General features: G+C 38.9%; 1 protein-coding gene across 4 annotated transcripts in view; it reads left to right on the forward strand.

The window, feature by feature from the left end:
* dpp9 (dipeptidyl-peptidase 9) overlaps positions 1–20965 on the forward strand; it is a 94575-nt gene that overhangs the window by 49288 nt on the left and 24322 nt on the right. For all 4 annotated transcript variants that reach the window (XM_073068785.1, XM_073068781.1, XM_073068783.1 and 1 more), the window contains 8 exons: positions 909–1037; positions 2686–2747; positions 6554–6654; positions 7263–7440; positions 8462–8621; positions 11268–11347; positions 14049–14201; positions 18779–18914. In XM_073068785.1, the coding sequence (XP_072924886.1) occupies positions 909–1037; positions 2686–2747; positions 6554–6654; positions 7263–7440; positions 8462–8621; positions 11268–11347; positions 14049–14201; positions 18779–18914 (999 nt within the window). The remainder of the gene's footprint in view (positions 1–908; positions 1038–2685; positions 2748–6553; positions 6655–7262; positions 7441–8461; positions 8622–11267; positions 11348–14048; positions 14202–18778; positions 18915–20965) is intronic.

Genomic DNA, 20965 nt, shown 5'->3' on the forward strand with positions numbered 1-20965 from the left:
TCCCATGTGCCATGTGTCTACAGCTCTGTTACTTCTAGGCAGTGAATGCTATCCATATGGTCTTGGTGGGTTGGTCCATGCTTCCTGTAAATAACACCAGGTGTAGCCACAGTGCATTGGTAAATATTGGCATGAATGTTTAAGGTGGTATTTGTATGTTGATCAGGCAGTCTATCTTGAGGGCTTTTGTATTTTTGTTATCACATTCATATGCAAAATTGGAGAGTGTTCCTTTGTTCCTGCCTTGTACCATGTCTTGTAATTAATGGAAAGGCTTTGGAAAATTATGAAATGAGTTACTCAAATCTGAAATCTCTTATCTTTGACCTGCTCTTGTAGCCATAGTATACTTGTGGGTGGTTGAATTATATTAATCTAATTAAAATGACTGTAGATTGCTGACTTCAAATTGACGATTTTGACAGCTGCATGAAAAGACCAAAATTGCTCAGAGTTAGGAGGGAAGTTTTAATATTTTCATGCTAAATCTGAGCCACCATTTCCCCACAACTCAGACCATGTGGTAGATACCTGGAGACTCATGCCAGACACCCTTTAATAACTAAAGTACACTTTAACTACTTAGGAATACAATGTTTATTGGGAGAGAGGAGCTCTCTTGGTCAGCTTATACCCTCAACCAACATCACTAAAACAAATTGACTGATAGGTTTTGCTGTTTGCGGAACTTTGCATAAAAATTGCTTGCTAAATGAGAAAAGTGTTTTCATAAGTATTTAATCAGATTTTAAAAATCATTTATGATATCCCATACTCAAAGATCATTTATATAAACTGGTTCATTCATTTGTTTTTTTTAACTGAAGACTCTGTTGTAGCTGTCTAAGGCCAAGTGCAATATTCAGTCAGCTTGACTTGTATAAAAACATTTTTGATTTGCCTTTCAGATTCAGATGGTGTGAGAACTTATTATCTCTTGTATGAAGAAGTAGATGAATCAGAAGTGGAGATCATTCATGTCCCGTCCCCTGCATTGGAAGAGAGGAAAGCTGATGCCTATAGATACCCAAGAACAGGTTAGAAATATATTGGCTTCTTAAAAAATAATGATTACTATATAAATTTTAATAATATAGTATATATGTTTTCAATAGCTACTCCTTGGATTAGGCAACCAGATTTGTGCAGTTGGATCTGTAATGATTTCCTTTAAAAAGCTGAGGTGTCGTAAATCTGAAACAATATACTATTGCACTTGTACATGGTGTTGGTTCCTAGGATTGTGTGCAGTAGTGGAATCAGTGTGAGGAAGAATAATATATTTAGATGTTTGTCGATGCATTGTGCCAGATACCTGAAACTGGAATATTCCAGCACTCCTAATCCTACGCTGGAAATAGTGCAGGTCCCTACTCTTCACTGGCATCCTTGGAGCAATGTGTCTGTCATGGTGCACCATGGGGAAACTGTCGGAGAGGGCTGGGGCAAATGACGGGCCTGCTCGATGTTGAAATTTGGGACTTGGGACTGTACATTGCTCAGCACAAGTGTGAGCCACTACTGGGGACGTAAAACAGCTGTCAAATATGGTAGCCGAATGTCCAGATTTCCCATTACCTCTCACTGAATGTGTGGAAAGCAGCTATCATCTCTGTTAGTACTGAGCCTTTGCAAGCACTGTCAGATCAGCGACACACTCAACCAAAGAGAAATGTCTAGGCGAGAGAAAAGAAGGGCTAACAGCAGTGTTCATCTTACTGACAATTTCAGTCACATCCAACATAGATACCACAGTATCAGGTAGGTGTATGAACATATGGGGAAGGTGGTACAAAGGTGCCAGTGGAGGATGAGGAATTCATGCCAAATTCCTGATGCTGCAGCAAGGAAGGCAAGGTGCACACCAGGTTCCAGCAGCAAATAGCCCAGGCAGATGCAATTTATTTTTAAATATTGATGGGTTCAAACTCTTGAATGTGCATTTACTAGGACAAAACACTGTAATGAAAAACACTCGGTGTTGATTTAGTGTCATTAATATTGTAATGAAGTTTATAAAGGGATAATTTTCCTATAGAATAGATTCTGTGAAGACTGCCAAGTCTGTATTGCAGTGGAAGACAGATGTTGCTGTGATGCTTAGTGATGTGTTGTAACACTTAATGCAATTAAAAACATAGGTATATTTTACTAAAAAGGTATGTTGAAATTTCTGTATTATGTACTTAAGTTTTTTTGCTTTAATGTTCTCTAACATTTTTCTCATTTTTTAGAGAATGTTAAAACTTAAGTTTTTGTGAGAACTATATTTAAAAATTGAAACTTCATTTTTTCTAACATCTGTGTCTAAAAGATTTTTAAAATGTAACTTCTGAAACTTACTATAGAACTCAAATCAATTATCTATTTTGCTTTTATCAATCTTTGATGCAATCTGTTGAACCATGGGTTTAATACCTGTAAGTGGCAGAAACTTTAGCTGTTTTATTGCAAATTGCTTTGTGTATAATAATCCAATATTTTTTGAGACTTGATTTTTCACTCTGTCATGTGACTATCTTCATCAGAAAGACTGTAGCATTTCAAAAGCAGCATGGGTTCCTATAGGTAATAAATGCTGGCCTTGTCTATGGATAAATGTACTCTTGTAAACAATACTACAGTATAAACAGAATCAACAACTTTATTAGTTTAAATAATTGATATTGTAATTTGTCTTTACAGGGAGCAAGAATCCCAAGATTACCCTTAAATTATCTGAGTTCAAAACAGACAACCATGGGGCGGTGAGTAATTCTTTGAAGGTGGTATATTGGATGGCTTGGACATTTGTATTTGTATTGAGCAGTTCAGATAATCAGAGAATTATTTTTTCCCATGAAAATAGCTGAAAAGGAAACTGCTGTGAAACAAAACCAGAAAATGTTGCATCTGACAAAGAATTAGCCTGAAACATTGACTATTTCTATTTCCACAGTTGTTGCCTGACCTGCATCCGACAAAACCCCATTTCCAGAAAAGTTGGAATATTTTCCAAAATGCAATAAAAACAAAAATCTGTGATATGTTAATTCACGTGAACTTTTATTTAACTGACAGAAGTACAAAGAAAAGATTTTCAATAGTTTTACTGACCAACTTAATTGTATTTTGTAAATATACACAAATTTAAAATTTGATGGCTGCAACACACTCAACAAAAGTTGGGACAGAGGCATGTTTACATCACCTTTCATTTTAATAACACTTTTTAATCGTTTTGGAACTGAGGATACTAATTGTAGTAGATTTGCAATTGGAAATTTTGTCCATTCTTGCTTGACATAAGACTTCAGCTGCTCAACAGTCCGTGGTCTCCGTTGTCTGATTCTCCTCTTCATGATGCGCCATACATTTTCAATAGGAGATAGATCTGGACTGGCAGCAGGCCAGTCAAGCGCACACACACTCTGTGTCTACAAAGCCACGCTGTTGTAGCCCGTGCAGAATGTGGTCCGGCATTATCCTGCTGAAATAAGCATGGGCATCTCGGGAAGAGACGTCGCCTTGATGGCAACATATGTCTCTCTAAAATCCTAATATACGCCTCAGAGTCAATGGTACCTTCACATACATGCAACTCACCCATGCTGTGGGCACTGATGCACCCCCATACCATCACAGATGCTGGCTTTTGCACCTTTCGCTGATAACAATCAGGATGGTCGTTTTCATCTTTGGCACGGAGAACTCAACGCCTGTTTTTTACGAAAACTAGCTGAAATGTGGACTCAACTGACCACAGCACACGGTTCCACAGTCTTTCGGTCCATCTGAGATGAGCTCGGGCCCAGAGAACTCGCCGGAGTTTCTGCATAGAGTTGATGTATGGCTTCCTCCTTGCGTAATACAGTTTCAAGTTGTATTTCTGGATGCAGCGATGGACTGTGTTAAGTGACAATGGTTTTCTGAAGTACTCCCGAGCCCAGGTGGCTATAATTGTCACAGTAGCATGACGGTTTCTTAGACAATGCCACCTGAGGGCTCGAAGATCACGCGCATTCAACGGTGGCTTCCGACCTTGCCCTTTACGCACTGAGATGTCTCTGAACTCTCTGAATCTTTTCACAATATTATGTACTGTAAATGTTGAAAGACCTAAATTCTCTGCAATCTTGCATTGGGAAATGTTCCTTTTGAACTGACTAATAATTGTCTCACGAATTTTGGCACAAAGGGGTGAGCCACGACCCATCCTTGCTTGCAAAGACTGAGCCTTTGATGGACGCTACTTTTATACCCAGTCATGATACCTCACCTGCTACCAATTAGCCTGCTTAATGTGGAGTCTTCCAAACTGGTGTTATTACTTGAATATTCTGTGCACTTTTCAATCTTATTTTAACTCTGTCCCAACTTTTATTGAGTGTATTGCAGCCATCAAATTCTAAATTTGTGTATATTTACAAAATACAATTAAGTTGGTCAGTAAAACTATTGAAAATCTTTGTACTTCTGTCAGTTAAATAAAGGTTCACATGAATTAACATATCACAGACTTTTGTTTTTATTGTATTTTGGAAAATATCCCAACTTTTCTGGAAATGGGGTTTATATTTCCACCATATTTTCTCCTCACAGCAGTAAACTATTTACTTTGCTTGATTTAAAACAGTTTTCTATGCTGTCTATATCACAATTTTCCTTAACACAAAAGTTGCATCATCTAGAAACCTGAAGTTAGAATAAAAGTTATATATAGTTATTTTTTTCACACTAATTCTGTAAGAGCAAGTTTTATTCCTTATCTCAAAATTTTAGTAGTGATTTGTGAACTTTGTGAGGGCTAGGGCTAGCATTTTACTAAATTTCAGAGGATAAGACGTCCCACTCGATTGTTCTTTCTAAAACATCTCCCTCATCACAGGAATCAAACCAGTGATCCTTGATTTCAGCCAACCCAAGAATGTCCTAAGAACCTTCAAGTTCGGTCTCACGAAATCCATCTACAGCTACAGCATGACTTCTCTACTTTTGTACTACTGTATGGCCAATAATCTATTTGTTTTCCTATTGCTTAAATGCTGACATTGTTCCTTGTGCAGGGTCAACCAGACAGCAGGTCTCCCACTTACGAGGGATGATTCATAAGTTCATGGCCTAAGGTAAAAGGAGTCAATTTTAGAAAACCTAGCACAATTATTTTTCAACATAGTTCCCTCCTACATTTACATACTTAGTCCAGCAGTTGTGGAGCAAATGGATCTTGGACCTCCAGAAAGTGTCCGCAGCAGGGGTGATTGATAAGTTCATGGCCTAAGGTAGAATGAAATGAGTTATTAACTTCAAGCTTTCTGCATTATCACTCAAAAAGCTGACCTGCATGTACAGGACTTTGTGATATGGTGCAACTCAAACTACCTGCGTCTCAATATCACCAAGACCAAGGAGATGGTGGTGGACTTTAGGAGATCTAGGCCTCATATGGAGCCAGTGATCATTAATGGAGAATGTGTGGAGCAGGTTAAGACCTACAAGTATCTGGGAGTACAGTTAGACGAGAAGCTAGACTGGACTGCCAACACAGATGCCTTGTGCAGGAAGGCACAGAGTCGACTGTACTTCCTAAGAAGGTTGGCGTCATTCAATGTCTGTAGTGAGATGCTGAAGATGTTCTATAGGTCAGTTGTGGAGAGCGCCCTCTTCTTTGTGGTGGCGTGTTGGGGAGGAAGCATTAAGAAGAGGGACGCCTCACGTCTTAATAAGCTGGTAAGGAAGGCGGGCTCTGTCGTGGGCAAAGTACTCGAGAGTTTAACATCGGTAGCTGAGCGAAGGGCGCTGAGTAGGCTATGGTCAATTATGGATAACTCTGAACATCCTCTACATAGCACCATCCAGAGACAGAGAAGCAGTTTCAGCGACAGGTTACTATCGATGCAATGCTCCTCAGACAGGATGAAGAGGTCAATACTCCCCAATGCCATTAGGCTTTACAATTCTACCGCCAGGACTTAAGAACTTTTTAAAAGCTATTATTAATGCTTTTTGAGATAGTGATTTAGATGCATATCATATTTTTTACTGAGTTAAGTATTGTATGTAATTAGTTTTGCTACAACAAGTGTATGGGACATTGGAAAAAAAGTTGAATTTCCCCATGGGGATGAATAAAGTATCTATCTATCTATCTATCTATCTATCTATAACTCATCTCCTTCTACCTATGGAGGTCCGAGATCCATATGCTCCACGACCGCTGGACTAAGTGTGTAAATGTAGGAGGGACTATGTTGAAAAGTAATTGTGCTAGGTTTTCTAAAATTGACTCCTTCTACCTTGGGCCCCGAATTTATCAATCACCCCTCATAAAATAATCTGCTTTTCTGTTTTTGCTACCAAAATAAGAGTCTCTCACTTCCCTGCATTTATACCTGTACAGTTAGCCTTTATCCTTTTGCACAGCCTTTGGTTCCACCCACAGCTTGCTGACTTATTTTTGTACCATCTACAACTTTGGATGTATTACACTCAGCGTAGTGACATTCAGGGATGGAATTTAATTGATGTGTATCATATGTATTTTATTCTAATACATTGTTTTCTTCCCTTGTAGATCCTGAGTACACAAGACAAAGAGCTGGTTCAGCCATTTGAAATTCTTTTTCCTGGCATTGAGTACATAGCGCGGGCTGGATGGACAAAAGATGGAAATTTGTACGTTTCCTTCTTTGTGGGTTACTAAATATTGATGCTTAAAGAAAATGCAGATGTGAAATAATAATAATTGAGTAAATAAAAAGATCATCCAAGCAGTAAAGGGCAAGAAGAGACCAGTGTAATTCTCAAAGCCCCAAAATACGTTGTACCTGTCTTCCATGCAGCTCAGTTACTTTTCTGATCACTTGACTTAACTGGCTTTAGGAGACTAGTTGATTTGTATTTAATTTGCCCAGTACCACATAAGCATCTCATTGAGAGTGCAGTTAAAAGGAGGTTTAACAAAGATTCTATCCATCATAGCTGTGCCTTTCCCCTGCAAAAAAAAATCGACCCAACTGGCAGAAATAATAGCAGTGTTTATTTCTGAAAATAGGGCATTTGAATCTGCTTTCACATTAAGGCCCATGTAGTCCAATATTTGCATTCTTAAACAATGGAGTCTCCTTTGAAGCCTACAAAGACTGCCATCTGGAGGACACAGAATATGTAACTCAGAAGTGCCCTTTTATCTTGAGCCTGCTGCCTTGAACTTAGCACTTAATGTTTATTCCAATGAAAGCAGTAGTGAATGACTTGTCTCTTCTCTCTCCTCTTTGTTACAGTGCCTGGGCAGTGTTACTAGATCGCCCTCAACAGAGACTCCATTTAGTACTGATCCCAACTTTATTATTTATTCCTTTAACCAAGGATGAAAATGAACGGATTAAGTTTTTGGAGGCTGTACCAGAAAATGTTCATCCACACATTATTTATGAAGAAATCACTGAGATTTGGATAAATGTAAGTCCATGAAGTTCCTAAGAAATATACTTTCTCAGTAAATGATATGTTAGTGTTGGTGAATGGGATGTTTTCTATAAAGATGTCTTCCAGCGCTGAATCATTAAGCATCAATGTTTTCTCCTGATCCATATCAACTAAGAATGGAAAATTGACATTCATTTTGTATGGGACCCCCTAATAGATGTATGGGTGTAGAAGTTGAAGAGTATTTTGCAGAGTTATCTTTGTTAGATTAAAAATGTATGGCCAAGAATGAGTACAAAGAATCCTGAACTAATTAATTAATAATGCTAGCAACAGGCAATTTCTGAATCTCTTCTAAATACATCTTAGAAATGGAAAATAAATGTTAAAAAGATACCCATTCGTAAGGATGTAAAACAGTTTGTGATTGATTATTGAAAATTCACTAGTCATTGGTAGTTACCAATAATGTTGTTAAATACCAGCAGACAGCTTAAGGTAATTTTTGACCATTTGAAACATTTTTTTCTTTATTAAACATACCATGAATTAATTTGGAATTAACATTTGAGAAGTGATTCAAATAGCTTGAACTTACAAGATTGAATCTGATTGTAATCTTGGTTTGTGTAAGTAAGGACAATAAATAAGGAGCCTAGCCTGAGAGGCATAATGGAGGATATCAGATTTTCAAATCACTTGCCTACAAGGGTGATTATGCAGTAGATGTTCATGCTTGCTCATTCTAAATATGTCAAAAGATTTTGGCTAATGTTTGAAGAGCAGCTCAGTAAATGAAGTGTTGCCCTTTTTAAAGCAGCAGTACTGTATCAAATAGTGGCAATGTGAGGGTGAATACGTAAAGTTTTTGGAAAGTTGATTACATTTGAGGATCAAGGAAGCACTTAGGCTGAATAGTTAATTCGAATTGGCATTGAGACATTTGTGCACTGTACTTTGGGTGTGGGGTAAATAATCTGTGATTTCATGTTTTCTTGAATTATTACCAGGTGGCTGCTAAGTTGATTAATTGTCATTTCCCACTTTCTCCAAGGTGCATGACATATTTTATCCCTTTGTACAAACTAGAGATGATGAATTGACTTTTATTTGGGCAAATGAATCACAGACTGGATTCTGCCATTTATATAGAATGACATCAGTTTTAAAGCGAGGCTGCTACCAGTGGGCAAAGCAATTCAGTCCGGGTCCAGGTGAGTTGTTACTCTTTTTTTCCAACTATTTATCTTGTGTTACAACTTTAAGCATGCCATATTGAGGAACTGTTGAAGGATATTTGGTTTTGTTTGTGGTGTCTTTAAGTTAAAGTGCGGTTGCCAGGTACTGAGTGAACTTCTCTTATAGTGCATTTTTATGCTTGTCTGGATTAGTATGTTTATTTCTGCTTTCCTTAGTTTTAGGCTTTGACCATTAGAAATGGTCAGTGTTATGTCACATTAGATCTCAGCAGCTGACCGAGAATGTGGAGGTATCTTCATTGGTTTCATAGAATGTCCTTATTTCAGTCCATATCTGGTTCATTCCCTCAGTTCTTTTTCTAATACATTGATGAATCAACTTTTGTATTGATCTCTATATGGCTCGTACCTTCACATGGTTCATTTCTGACTCTTCTTCTTGTAGCTCTATCTCCATTTTGAGAGATAGATTAGTGACAAACATTCATTTCAAGCCCACAGCTATCTCAACTGTACCTCTTTCCTCTCTGTCCGTCCCCTGCACTCATTCTCTCTGTTTCTGATGTACTTGCTCTGACGATGAGATTTTTTGCACAGTTATCTCTAAGATCTCTTCCTATTTTTAATGGTGGTTTCCTTTTCACCTTCAAAAGATTGTTGCTGTCACTCAACACTCTCCTCTCCGTAACCACCTGTACATTTGCATGGTTCTGTATGTAGTGTTTTTTCTATCTTTTAAGACGAGCAAAAAATGCTACAAAAAGCACATTAAATGCTGGAAATTAAAATTTTAAAAAGAACAAGCCAAATTGATTTACAGTAATATCTATGGAGAGGGAAGTTAATATTTTAATAATTGATCTGTCATCAGAAAGGGGTTGTTGACTCAAAACATTAAAAATAAAGTGGAGACAGCTATTTCGTGCATCAAATCCATCTTTGTGCAACTGGGACAGAGATCTCCCTAGAAAGATGGCAAGGGTCTCTGAAAATTATAGCCAGATATAATTTAAGTAACAGACCCATCAATTGTACAGCGCCTTTAAGAAGTATTCAGCCCCACAAATATTTTCACATTTTGCTGTCTCATTTTTTTAAAAATTTAAAATATATTGAAGTAGGATTTTTTGAGCTTATAAATATCATGTATCATATCAAATCAAAATTAAAAAACAAAAACCTGTCAACAATTTACTAAAAATTTAAAAACAAAATTGTGAGGCTGAAAAAGTATTCACCCCCTTTGTGATTACTGCACTAACTTTCTTCAGGTGCAATATACTATATTACCTTACCAACTCACCCAATTTGTTGTATAAAATTGCAGGATCATCTGTTTTTCAATGAGTTCATAAGAATAAATACACCCTCTTTCTGTAAGTTCCAACAGTATGGTAGATTTTCATCAGACCAAACCAAAATTAAGACAAAAGAGCATTCAAGACAAGTCAGGGAATTGATAATAGTGAAGCACAATTCTGGGGAAGGGGGTACCAGACCATCTCAACGACACCGAACATACCTCGCAGTTCATCATGAAAAAGTGGGAAAAAAATATGAAATCACAGCTACACTGCCTAAGTCAGGCTGCCCATCTAAACTTAGTCACCAGAGAAGACTGACTGCACAAGTCAATAAGTGGGTCCGTGGCAATGTTAAAGAGAATTGGCGACATGGCTTCACCCTTTCCTCGCTGACTTCTACCATTGTTGTGTTGGTGTATAGGTCTTCAACTAGCTTCAACTAACTGGAGATGAAGTTCTTAGCTCCACAATCTCTTAAGACCTTGCATAAAAAGTGTATTTATGGAAGAGTACCAAGGAAGAAGTGGCGGGTGGTTAAGGCTTGGACTAGCGATCTGAAGGTCGTGAATTCGAGCCCCAGCTGAGGCAGTGTGTTGTGTCCTTGAGCAAAGCACTTAACCACCCACTGCTCCAATCCACTCAGCTGAAAATGGGTACTGGCAAAATGCTGGGGCTTAATCTCATGATAGACTGATGTCCTATCCTGGGAGTGGGGGTGGGGGAGTCTCGTACTCTGTTGCTCCATGCCACGGAGGCAGGCATAAGCACTGGCCTGATGAGTCTGTAAGGCTCGGGACAGACTTTTAACTAACTTAAATAGCAAGAAGAAGACCTGATTTTAAGAACAAAAGCGTATTCTTGCCTTTAATAGCTTTACAAAGCATCACTTGGAAGATGCTGTAAAGATGTACAAAACATTCTTGTAGTTGGGTGAGACTGAAGTGGAACTTTTCAGCCTCAACATTAAGCAGTACATGTGGCATAAATCTAATACTGCACACCAGCCAGGCACCACAGTTCCTATTGTAAAGGTTGGTGGAAGATGCTTTTCAGCAGCAGGGACTAGAAATCAGTTCAGAATTGATAGGAAGATGAATGCTGCTAAATACAGTGAGATCCTGGATAAAAACTACTAGCCCCTGCCAGAAAGCTTTAACTGGGGAGGAAGTTCATCTTTCAGCAGGACAACAACCCAAAGCACACTGCCAAAGCAACCATGGGTGACTTCAAATGAAGAAAATTAATTATAGATCATTTGTTGTTATGCCTTAATTTTTTTCTCTCTCTGCTGACTACTTTGTGTAATATTGTTTGTTGTACCATTGCCTTCAACTAATTATTCCTTCGTTATTTTCAGATGATTTTAAATGCCCAATCAAAGAGGAGGTTGCACTAACTAGTGGTGAGTGGGAGGTTCTTGCAAGACATGGCTCAAGGGTAAGCTTACTTTGGATGGGTTATGAAGCTAAATGACTTTGCTAATGAGTATGATAGTAAGGCAGTGAATTAATTATAAACTAGATGCCATTATAATTAGACTTTAACCCCAAAGTATTTTCTTTCATCTGTTGAAGCTTTTGGCTTTTACTTCCGTAATGTTGCAAATAATCAAGTCATAATTTCAAGTAATCATTGTTCACTTAATTTTAGCAATATATCACACAGATAAAACCCATTTACCCATTGTGTCTGCTCCATTTGGGAAGAAAAAACTTAGTCTCATTCCTAACTCTTAGTTTATATTCTTGTGTGTTATACCTTTTTAAGTGCCTTTGCAGTGATATTTAAATGCTGTGGTAGTTTCTGCCTTCGCCATCGACTTTGCAAGCTGTCAATTGAATATAAACAACTCCTCTCATTTATCTGCCTATAGCCTTTTAAACAATGCCAAGTTATTAGCTGCAAGGCTAAGTTTAAAAAGGGGCTTCCTATTTTTTTATTTTGTAAACTTAACATCTTTACTTCCTCCTCTATTCTTACAAGGGGTGATTGATAAGTTTGTGGCCCAATGTAGAAGGAGTCAATTTTAGTAAACCTAGCACATTTATTTTTCCTACATTTACACACTTAGTCCAGTGATCATGGAGCATACGGATCCCTTCTTTGTGGAAGTCGGCGTCTTGGACCTTCAGAAGTGGTCCACAGCATGGGGTGATTGATAAGTTCAGGATGAGTTATTAATCTCAAACTTACTGCAGTTCCAATGAAAGAGTTGAACTGAACTGCATATGCATGTAATGAGAGCTGTATAACTCATCTCCTTCTACCTTAGGCCATGAACTTATCAATCACCCCTGCTTGGACCACCTGGGGGTCCAAGACACTCTCATTACATGCACGTGCAGTTCAGCTCTTTGAGTGATAATGCAGAAAGTTTGAAGTTAATAACTCATCTCCTTCTACCTTAGGCCACAAACTTATCAATCACCCCTGCCGTGGACCACTTCTACAAAGAAGGGATCCGTATGCTCCACGACCACTGGACTAAGTGTGTACATGTGGGAGGAGACTATGTTGAAAAATAAATATGCTAGGTTTTCTAAAATTGACTCCTTCTACCTTAGGCCACGAGCTTATCAATCAGCCCTCGTAAAAAAATTATATCCAGCTAGTCCTGCTTTATAACTCAATTTCTGCTCTGTTAAATGTATTTATACCATCTTTTGTACAATCACTCCATCTTCATGAAATGTGAAAGCCAAAATCCCATCAGTAATCAAGCTGAGGCTACCTGGTGTTTTATTCAGTTCTAGCATTACCTTTGAGGTGTTATGTATTATGTCTTGGCCAAATAAAGGCAAGTTGATGCCCAATAATGCATATCCTTTTTATAAGCCCACCTCCGTGCAGTCTATTTGTGTACCTTTGATGCAAATAGGAAATGATATATAAATGAAGAAAAATAAGTGACTCGGAGTCTATTGACAATGAAAGGCCACCCTTTAAACATAAGCAGTGAGCATATGAGAATTGAAAGGATAATTCTTTGACAATGCCATTTACACATAGATAACATACTGTAATTGAAAATTATATTTTTTTCCTTTGTAATGTTGGGCACTACATTAATGAAGACATGAAGAGTAGTCTAAATTTACTTAAAGATTTCTAAAAAGGTCAATAATTTTAAGGAGAAATGCAGATGAGGCAATTGTACTGACCTTGTTTTCACCCCAGCCGAGGTCAACTAACTGCACAAATCACCAACAGAGAATGTAAACAGTTTGGCTCTATATAAAGCTTAATGTTCACTAAAATGTTTTGAGCATTTCATATAAACAATATTTTCAGTTTCTGATGTCCGATATCAAACTAGGATACTTCTAGTTGCAGGACTTAAATTGCTATCAGCATTGTTACCATCTGTGTTTGCTCCTTGTAGGTTTATCAAAAATAATTTACAATTGAAAGCTCAAGCTGAAACTTCAGAGAACTGTTTACATTAAAGTATCCATCCTTTTGCACATGCATGCTTACTGATTTCTGCTTATCTTCCAAGATTTTTCTTCTCATTTGAAGGAATTAGTTGTTTGCTCCAATAGCTCAAGTCGCCTTGATAATGGGAAAGTTGGTAGTAACTGATGGAGATTTGTTTTTCCTCAGAATCAATCCTCGAATTGCCACATCTTTGTTTTTAGCAAGTATTACTGGGTGGTGGTTCAGAGCTGAAGGCCAGGGTGGTTTCTCATCCCATTGAACTGAGTATTATTCCTGTCTGAGCCTTGCTTACAGACAAGTGAATCAAAGAAATCGTTGCATTTGAGTTTCCTGGTTCTTTTGCTTGAAATTAACAAAACACAAGAAGCAATGTGACCATAGGAGCGTAGGATGTTTATGACCTAAGAATGTTCATGTGGTAATTTCTTGAGTTATCGAAAAAATTCTTAATAGCTGTTGGTTACATCTAGAGAGATTGTTTTGAGCTGTGCAATAGATGATGGGTAAAGTACAAATCATTTACAGATGTGTTACATAAGAAATGATGTCTTGAACTACCACTGAATATTAAAACTGGAATATTGTGGGATTTCCTGTGATAACTTCAGTTAGTATAAACACACTGCTGCTTTAAAACTCTGTTCATAACTTTATAAATGCTTTAATCAATCATACTATTTGTCCTTCTTATGTTTTCTAGATCTGGGTGAATGAGGCTACAAAGTTAGTTTATTTCCAAGCTACGAAGGACACTCCATTAGAGCATCATCTCTATGTGGTAAATTATGAATCTCCAGGGGAAATAGTTCAACTAACGAAAGCTGGCTTCTCGCATAGCTGCTCAGTGAGTCAGGTGTGTGTTTTCACTTCTGGATACTTAGTAAATGGTGAAGAAAATTAAAATAATTAGGTTCTTATTCAACAAGTAGCAAAAAGGGAATGATCAGTTTATCAGCTCATGCAATACAAAAGTGAGGGTTGAACTGGATGGGCATACTGATTTGGAAAACACTTGTACTTATTTTACTACTTCTGGAAGTCAATAACAAATTAGATACCTTAAAATATAATTTAATACATATGGGTTAAGCAATCAGATGAAAGTATTGCACAGATTTATTTTAAATTCATGTTCATATTGCTGTAATTCCTTGATTCCCTGGAGCTCCTTCAATCTACATTTTCTGATCTGTCTCCTTTTATCAGCATTAGTAATGCCCTATGCAGTGTACCCTCACCTCAGTTCTTGAGTAGAGAAGATTAATTTGTGGTCTGTTTTATATTTAGCATTCCTCATTACTGATATGATATGGGCCAAGGTTCAAATTCTGATGAAGCTACTGTTTCATGAATCATTTGTATTGTTACAAGAAATCGTAGACATTTTCTCAAATGCATACAGATTGGCGGTATTTGTAGTACAAGATCAGGTTTAAATGATTCTTGCATTTTATTTTTGTTAAATAAAAACAATGTACATATATTCAGAGCAACACACACAAAACGCTGTAGGAACTCAACAGCCAGGCAGCATCTATGGAGATGAATAAACAATTGACATTTTGGGCCAAGAACCTTCATCAGGACAACAAAGGAAGGGGAAGAAATGTGAATAAGAAGGTGGGAGGATGGAGTACAAGCTGGAAGGTGACTGCAAAAAACAGGATTTCCATTAAAATGGCTAACCATTTAAATTCTAATCCCCTCTCCCATTCCGATATGTTCATGGCCTCCTTACTTCCATGATGAGGCTACCCTCAGGTTGGAGAAGCAACACTTCATATTCTGTCTGGGTACCCTCCAATCTGATAGCATGAATATTGACTCATCTCATTTCTGGTCATTTCTTCTCTTCCCCCCCCCCCCCCTCCCTTTTCCCATTCCCAATTCTGGCTTCCCTCTTAGCCCTTCTCTTCTCCCTTGTCTATCATCACCTCCCTCTGGTGCCTCTCCTTCTCTTCCTCTCCTATCAGATTCCTCTGTCAGCCCTTCACTTTTTACTGCCTATCACCCTCGAGCTTCTCACCTAATCCCACCCATCCACCTTCCTCCACCTGGTTTCACCTATCACCTGCAATCTTCTACTGCTTCCCTTCCCCACTCTTTCATATCCTTTCCAGCCCCGATGAACAGTCTCAGCCCAAAACGTCAACTGCTTATTTCTAGCAATGTACACAAAATGCTGAAGGAACTCAGCGGGCCAGGCAACATTGATAGAAAAATGTACAGTTGATGTTTCAAGCCAAAACGTTGGGCCCTTCAGTCCTGCCGAAGAGTCTGGGCTGAAACATCGACTGTACTCTTTTCCATAGATTGCTCCTGACTTGCTGAAGGGACTCAGCATTTTGTGAGTGTCGCACTGGATTTCCAGCATCTGCAATATCTTATGTTTATTTACATACATTCATTTGTTTGCAGAAAGCTACTTAAATTTTGTCTTCGAGACTCCAGTTATGTTTTCCCCTCTGAAATATCCCATGATAAGATTATGTCAGGCTATTGCTTATTCATCATAACTCAGCATTCACTGCCATCACCCTTTCAGTACTAAGCAATACACTTCAAAACTTGGGCCACTTTATGGCACTCTACAACTTGATCCTTGACTTCCTCATTGGCAGACCACAACCAGTGCGAATCAGAAGTAACATCTCCTTTTCCTGACAGTCTACAATGGTGCACCCCAAGCCTCTACTCTGTCTACATCCATGACTGTGTGGCAAACACCATCTATAAATTCTCAATGACACACAATCTCATATGGTGACAAGGAGGCTTACAGGAGTGACATTGCTTAGCTATTGGAGTGCTGACACAACAACAACCTTACACTCATCATCAGTAAGACCAAGGAATTGATTGTGGACTTCAGGAAGGGGAAGTTGAGGGAATGTACACACCAGTCTTTATAGAGCGATCAGCAGTGGAAAGGGTGAGCAGTTTCAAGTTCCTGGGTGTCAGCATCTAACCTGAGCCAAACCTATTGGTGCAGTTACGAAGAAGGCACATCAACAACTTTATTTCATTTGGAGTTTGAAGTGATTTGGTATGTCACGAAAGACTAGCAAATTCAGAGTATTCTAACTGGTTGCATCACTATCTTGTATGGGGTTGTCACTATACAGGATCAGAAAAAACTGCAAAGGGTTGTAATCTCAGCCAGCTCCAGTATGGGCACTAGCCTCCCCACCATCGAGGACAACTTCAAAAGGTGATGGCTCAAAAAGGCAGCATCCATCATTAAGGACCTTCACCACCCAAGATTTTGGCAAGTCATTTCATTCGGCTGTACCCTGCTACCTACCTACAGTCAGCGCCTAAGCAGCAAGCTCCAGAAATCAAGACAACCAAGAGGTGGTCCTGGGAGGCCAAGAAACGATTACAGGATTGCCTTGAGTCAGTGAACTGGGCTGTGTTCAAGAAGGCATCTGAAGATCTGAATTAATACACTAGGATCATTAGACTTTATTAAGACAGCTGTGGATGAGTGTGTCCCCACAAAATCATTCAGGGTTTTCCCCAATCAGAAGCCCTGGAGGAACAGTGAAATCTGGATCCAGCTCAGAGCCAGATCAGAAGCATTCAAGTCTGGAGATCAAGAATACTACAAGAGGTACAGACGTGATCTCTGGAAAGCCATCTCGTGGGCAAAGTGGAGGTTCTGGACTAGACTGGAATCAATGAGGGATGCTTGACAGCTATGGCAGGGTTTGAATGCCATAACCAACTACAAAGCTAAATCTTATGACATAGGGGAGGGCTTTGCTTCCAGATAAGCTCAATACCTTTAGTGCTTGCTTTGACCATCAGAACAGGTGGAAACATTTCACACCTTGGTGTCAGTATCTGAAGATGATCATGGGCTACCTTCAAGAGAGTGTATCCAAGGAAAGCAACTGGTCCAGACAGAGTACCTGGCCAAGTACTGAAGACCTGTGCCAACCAACTGGATGGTGTATTCATGGATATTTTCAACTTCTTGTTCTGGCAGTGTGTTGTACCCACCTGCTTCAAGCCGGCTTCAGTTGTATGAGTGCCAAAGAAGAGCAGTTGGTAACTCGTCTAAATGACTATCGCCCAGTGGCATTGTGATGAAGTGATTTGAGAGGTTAGTGTTGAAGTATATCATCTCCTGTCTGAATGGTCACTTGGATCCGCACCAGTTCTCCTACCAAAGCAAGAGGTCTACAGCAGATGCTATCTTGTTGGCTCTTCAGACAACCCTGGAACATCTGGATAGCCAAGATGCATACATCTAAATGGATGCTCTTTATCGATTACAGCTTGGCATTTAACACCACATCCCCTCAAAACTAATAAGTAAACTCCAAGACCCCCTTGTGCAATTGCTCACTTGTAGACCCCACTTAGTTCAGATTTGCTAAAGCATCTCCTCCACAATCTCCATCAGCACAGGAGCACCCCAAGGTATATACTTAGCACTCTGCTCTACTTGCTTTACACCTGTGACTGTGTGGCTGAGTATAGCTCCAAAACCATATACAGTGCCTCTAAAAGGTATTTCTTCCCCCGCCCCCCCCCGGAAGTTTTCATGTTTTATTCTTTTGCAACATTGTTGATCAGTGTCAAAAAAGCCAAATTAAATCCACTGTGATTCAAAAAAAGATTATTTCGTGTCAAAGTGAAAACAGTTCTCTATAAAGTGATGTAAATTAATTACAAATATAAAACACAAAATGATTGTCTAACTATTCGGCTTATTGAGCATGACTTACCTTTACAAATGTGAGCTGGTCAGAGGCATTCAGCAATAATTGTTTAATTTGATTCAAGTAATGGATTTTTGAAGTCTCTTCATAATTGATTTCAGACCATTTGGCATGTAATTGTTATTGTTTCCTTACGATGAAGTGATATTTACTGTTTTTAAATCCAGATTATTTCTGAATTGAGAGTTTTGGGAAAGGTGACAGGTGGAGGAGGGGAAGGAATGATTCCAAGAGTTATGAAAAATATATAATTTTCACCTTTTTTTAAATACCCTGAGGCAGAAAGCAGGGATTTCTGCGATTTGTCTGTATTTTTCCTTTAACATTTGTGACTAACCTTGAACATAACATTACCTCTACTTGACACTTTAAAAAAAAAAAAAAAATTTCCCTGGATATCAGTAGCTCTCTAGCATATTCCAGGTCCAGATTTATTTGTGGTATTGGTACTTTTAGAAAGATTAAGGTGATGACATTTTGACTCAGTCTAAGCTACCCATTAAGTAAACTATTAGTAAAAATGCCATTGGTTGTTATCCCTAGTATTGGAATCTTTGGATCTGTAAATGAGTTTATCATCCAAAGAGTAGGAAATTTGGTTATTTTTAAATAATATCACCAAATATTGTTTATATATTATCAAATGTATAAACCAATGAATTTCACCTGGTCTTGAATTATCTCTTTAAATTTTCCTCAGAACTTTGACATGTTCATCAGCCATTACAGTAATGTCAGCACTCCTCCCTGTGTCCACGTATACAGACTGACAGGCCCGGAAGAAGACCACCTGCACAAAGAGCCAGAATTCTGTGCCAGTATGATGGAAGCTTCAGGTAAGTGCCCAAAAGGAAATAAGTCTTTGCATTGCAGTAGATATTGTTAGGCTTTTAATATCATTGGTCACTATGTAACTTATTTTTGTAATGGCATAGTTGATTACAAAAAGAAGATCATACAAAGGAGTTCCCCAGAGTCAGTCAGGTTGATGATGCTGTGGGAGACAATGGCCAAGTGTTCCTTAGTGGAGTCCTGTTTGAGGGGTAAGTAAGAAGAGGTGTCTGAGAGTTGGCAGGTAGAGGTCAGTCCACCGGACTACTGCAGCATCTCCCTGATCTCTGGGTTTGATGGTGAGGTTGGGATTGGTATGGACGGAGAAGAGAAGAGAGCAGAGCATTTGGAAAGTGAGGTTGCAATTGGAGAGAGGAGGGTCTAAGTCTGGACGGTTGGCATGAACATCGATTTCTGGAACTTCTGGTAATGCCCCACTCCCCACCCTCACCATTTCCCATCTCCTTTTTCCTCTCTCTCCTTATCTCCTCACCTCTCTGGTGCTCTTCCTCCCTTTTCTTCCTTCCATGGCCTTCTGTCCTCATCTATCAGACTCCCCCATTCTCTAGCTCTGTATCTCTTCCACCAATCAACCTCAGCTCTTTCCTTCATCCCTTCCCCTTCAGGTTTCGCCTAACACCTTGTGTTTCTCTCTCCCCTCCCAACACCTTTTAAGTCTACTCCTCAGCTTTTTCTCTGCAGTCCTGACGAAGGGCCTCGGCCCGAAACGTCGACTGTACTTTTTTCCGTAGATGCTACCTGGCCTGCTGAGATCCTCCAGCGTTTTGTGTGTATCTACAAACCTAAAATTTGCTCTTTTCTACTTAACATACAAATGTTGAAGACAAAAATAAACATCTAAAACAACATTTATATAAAATAATCTAAGACTTTTACATAGTACTGTGTAAAGTAAAAAGCTGTCCCAATACTGACCCCTGCGGAGCACCACTTGTCTTCAGCAGCCAACCAGGCTAGGCCACCTTTATTCCAACACTTTGCCTTCTGTCATTCAGCCAATCTTCAATCCATGCTAGCATCTTTCCTGTAATACCATGGACTTTTACCTTGTTAAGCAGCCTTATGTGCGCTACTTTGTCAAAGGCCTGACGATCCTAGTAAATAACATCTACCACCCTGCCTAATATTTCTTAAAAGAATTCCAACAAATTTGTCAGGCAAGATTTCCCCTTAAGGAAACCATGCTGACTTTGGTCTACCATCTTCATGATCTCCAAGTACCCTGAAACCTCATCCTTAATAATCAATTCCTACATCTTTCCAACCACTGAAGTCAGGCTAACTGGCCTATAATTTCCTTTCTTCTTCCTCTCTCCCTTTTTAAAGAGTGGAGTGACATTTGCAATTTCCCAGTCCTCCAGAACTTTTCCAGAATTTAGTGATTCTTGAAAGATCAATACTAATGCTTACACAGTCTCTTAATCTACCTCTTCAGAACCATAAGGTGTAGTCCATCTGGTCCAGGTAACTTATTGACCTGAGATCTTTCAGCTTCCCAAGCACTTCCTCCTTAGTAATAGCAACTGCACTCACTTCTGCCCCAACAGCTGAATTACTGGCATAATGACACTGTCTACCACAGCAAAGATTGATGCAAAGTACTTAAGTTAGTCCACCATTTCTTTGACTCCCATTACTACCTTTCCAGCAGTCCAATATTCACTCTCATCTCCTTTTTACTCTTTATACCATAAGTCTGAAAATTTTGGTGTCCTATTTGATTTCTTTGTTTAGTTGACCTTTGTATTTCACTTTTTCTCCCCTTTTTTTGGTTGCGTTCTGTTGGTTTTTTAAAAGCTTCCCAATCCTCAAACTTCCTACTAATATTTGCTATATTATATTCCCATCTCTTTTGCTGTTATGTTGTCTTTAACTCCCCTTGTCACCCACAGTTGCTTTGTCCTCTAGAATGCTTCATCTTTGGAATGTATCTGTCCTGCACCTTCCAAATTACCCCAGAAACTCGAGCCATTGCTGTTCTGCCGTCATCTAGTGTCCCCTTCAAATCAACTTTGGTTAGCCCCTCTCCCATGAC

The sequence above is a fragment of the Hemitrygon akajei genome, chromosome 16 (genome assembly GCF_048418815.1).
Source record: "Hemitrygon akajei chromosome 16, sHemAka1.3, whole genome shotgun sequence".
Lineage (NCBI taxonomy): Eukaryota > Metazoa > Chordata > Chondrichthyes > Myliobatiformes > Dasyatidae > Hemitrygon > Hemitrygon akajei.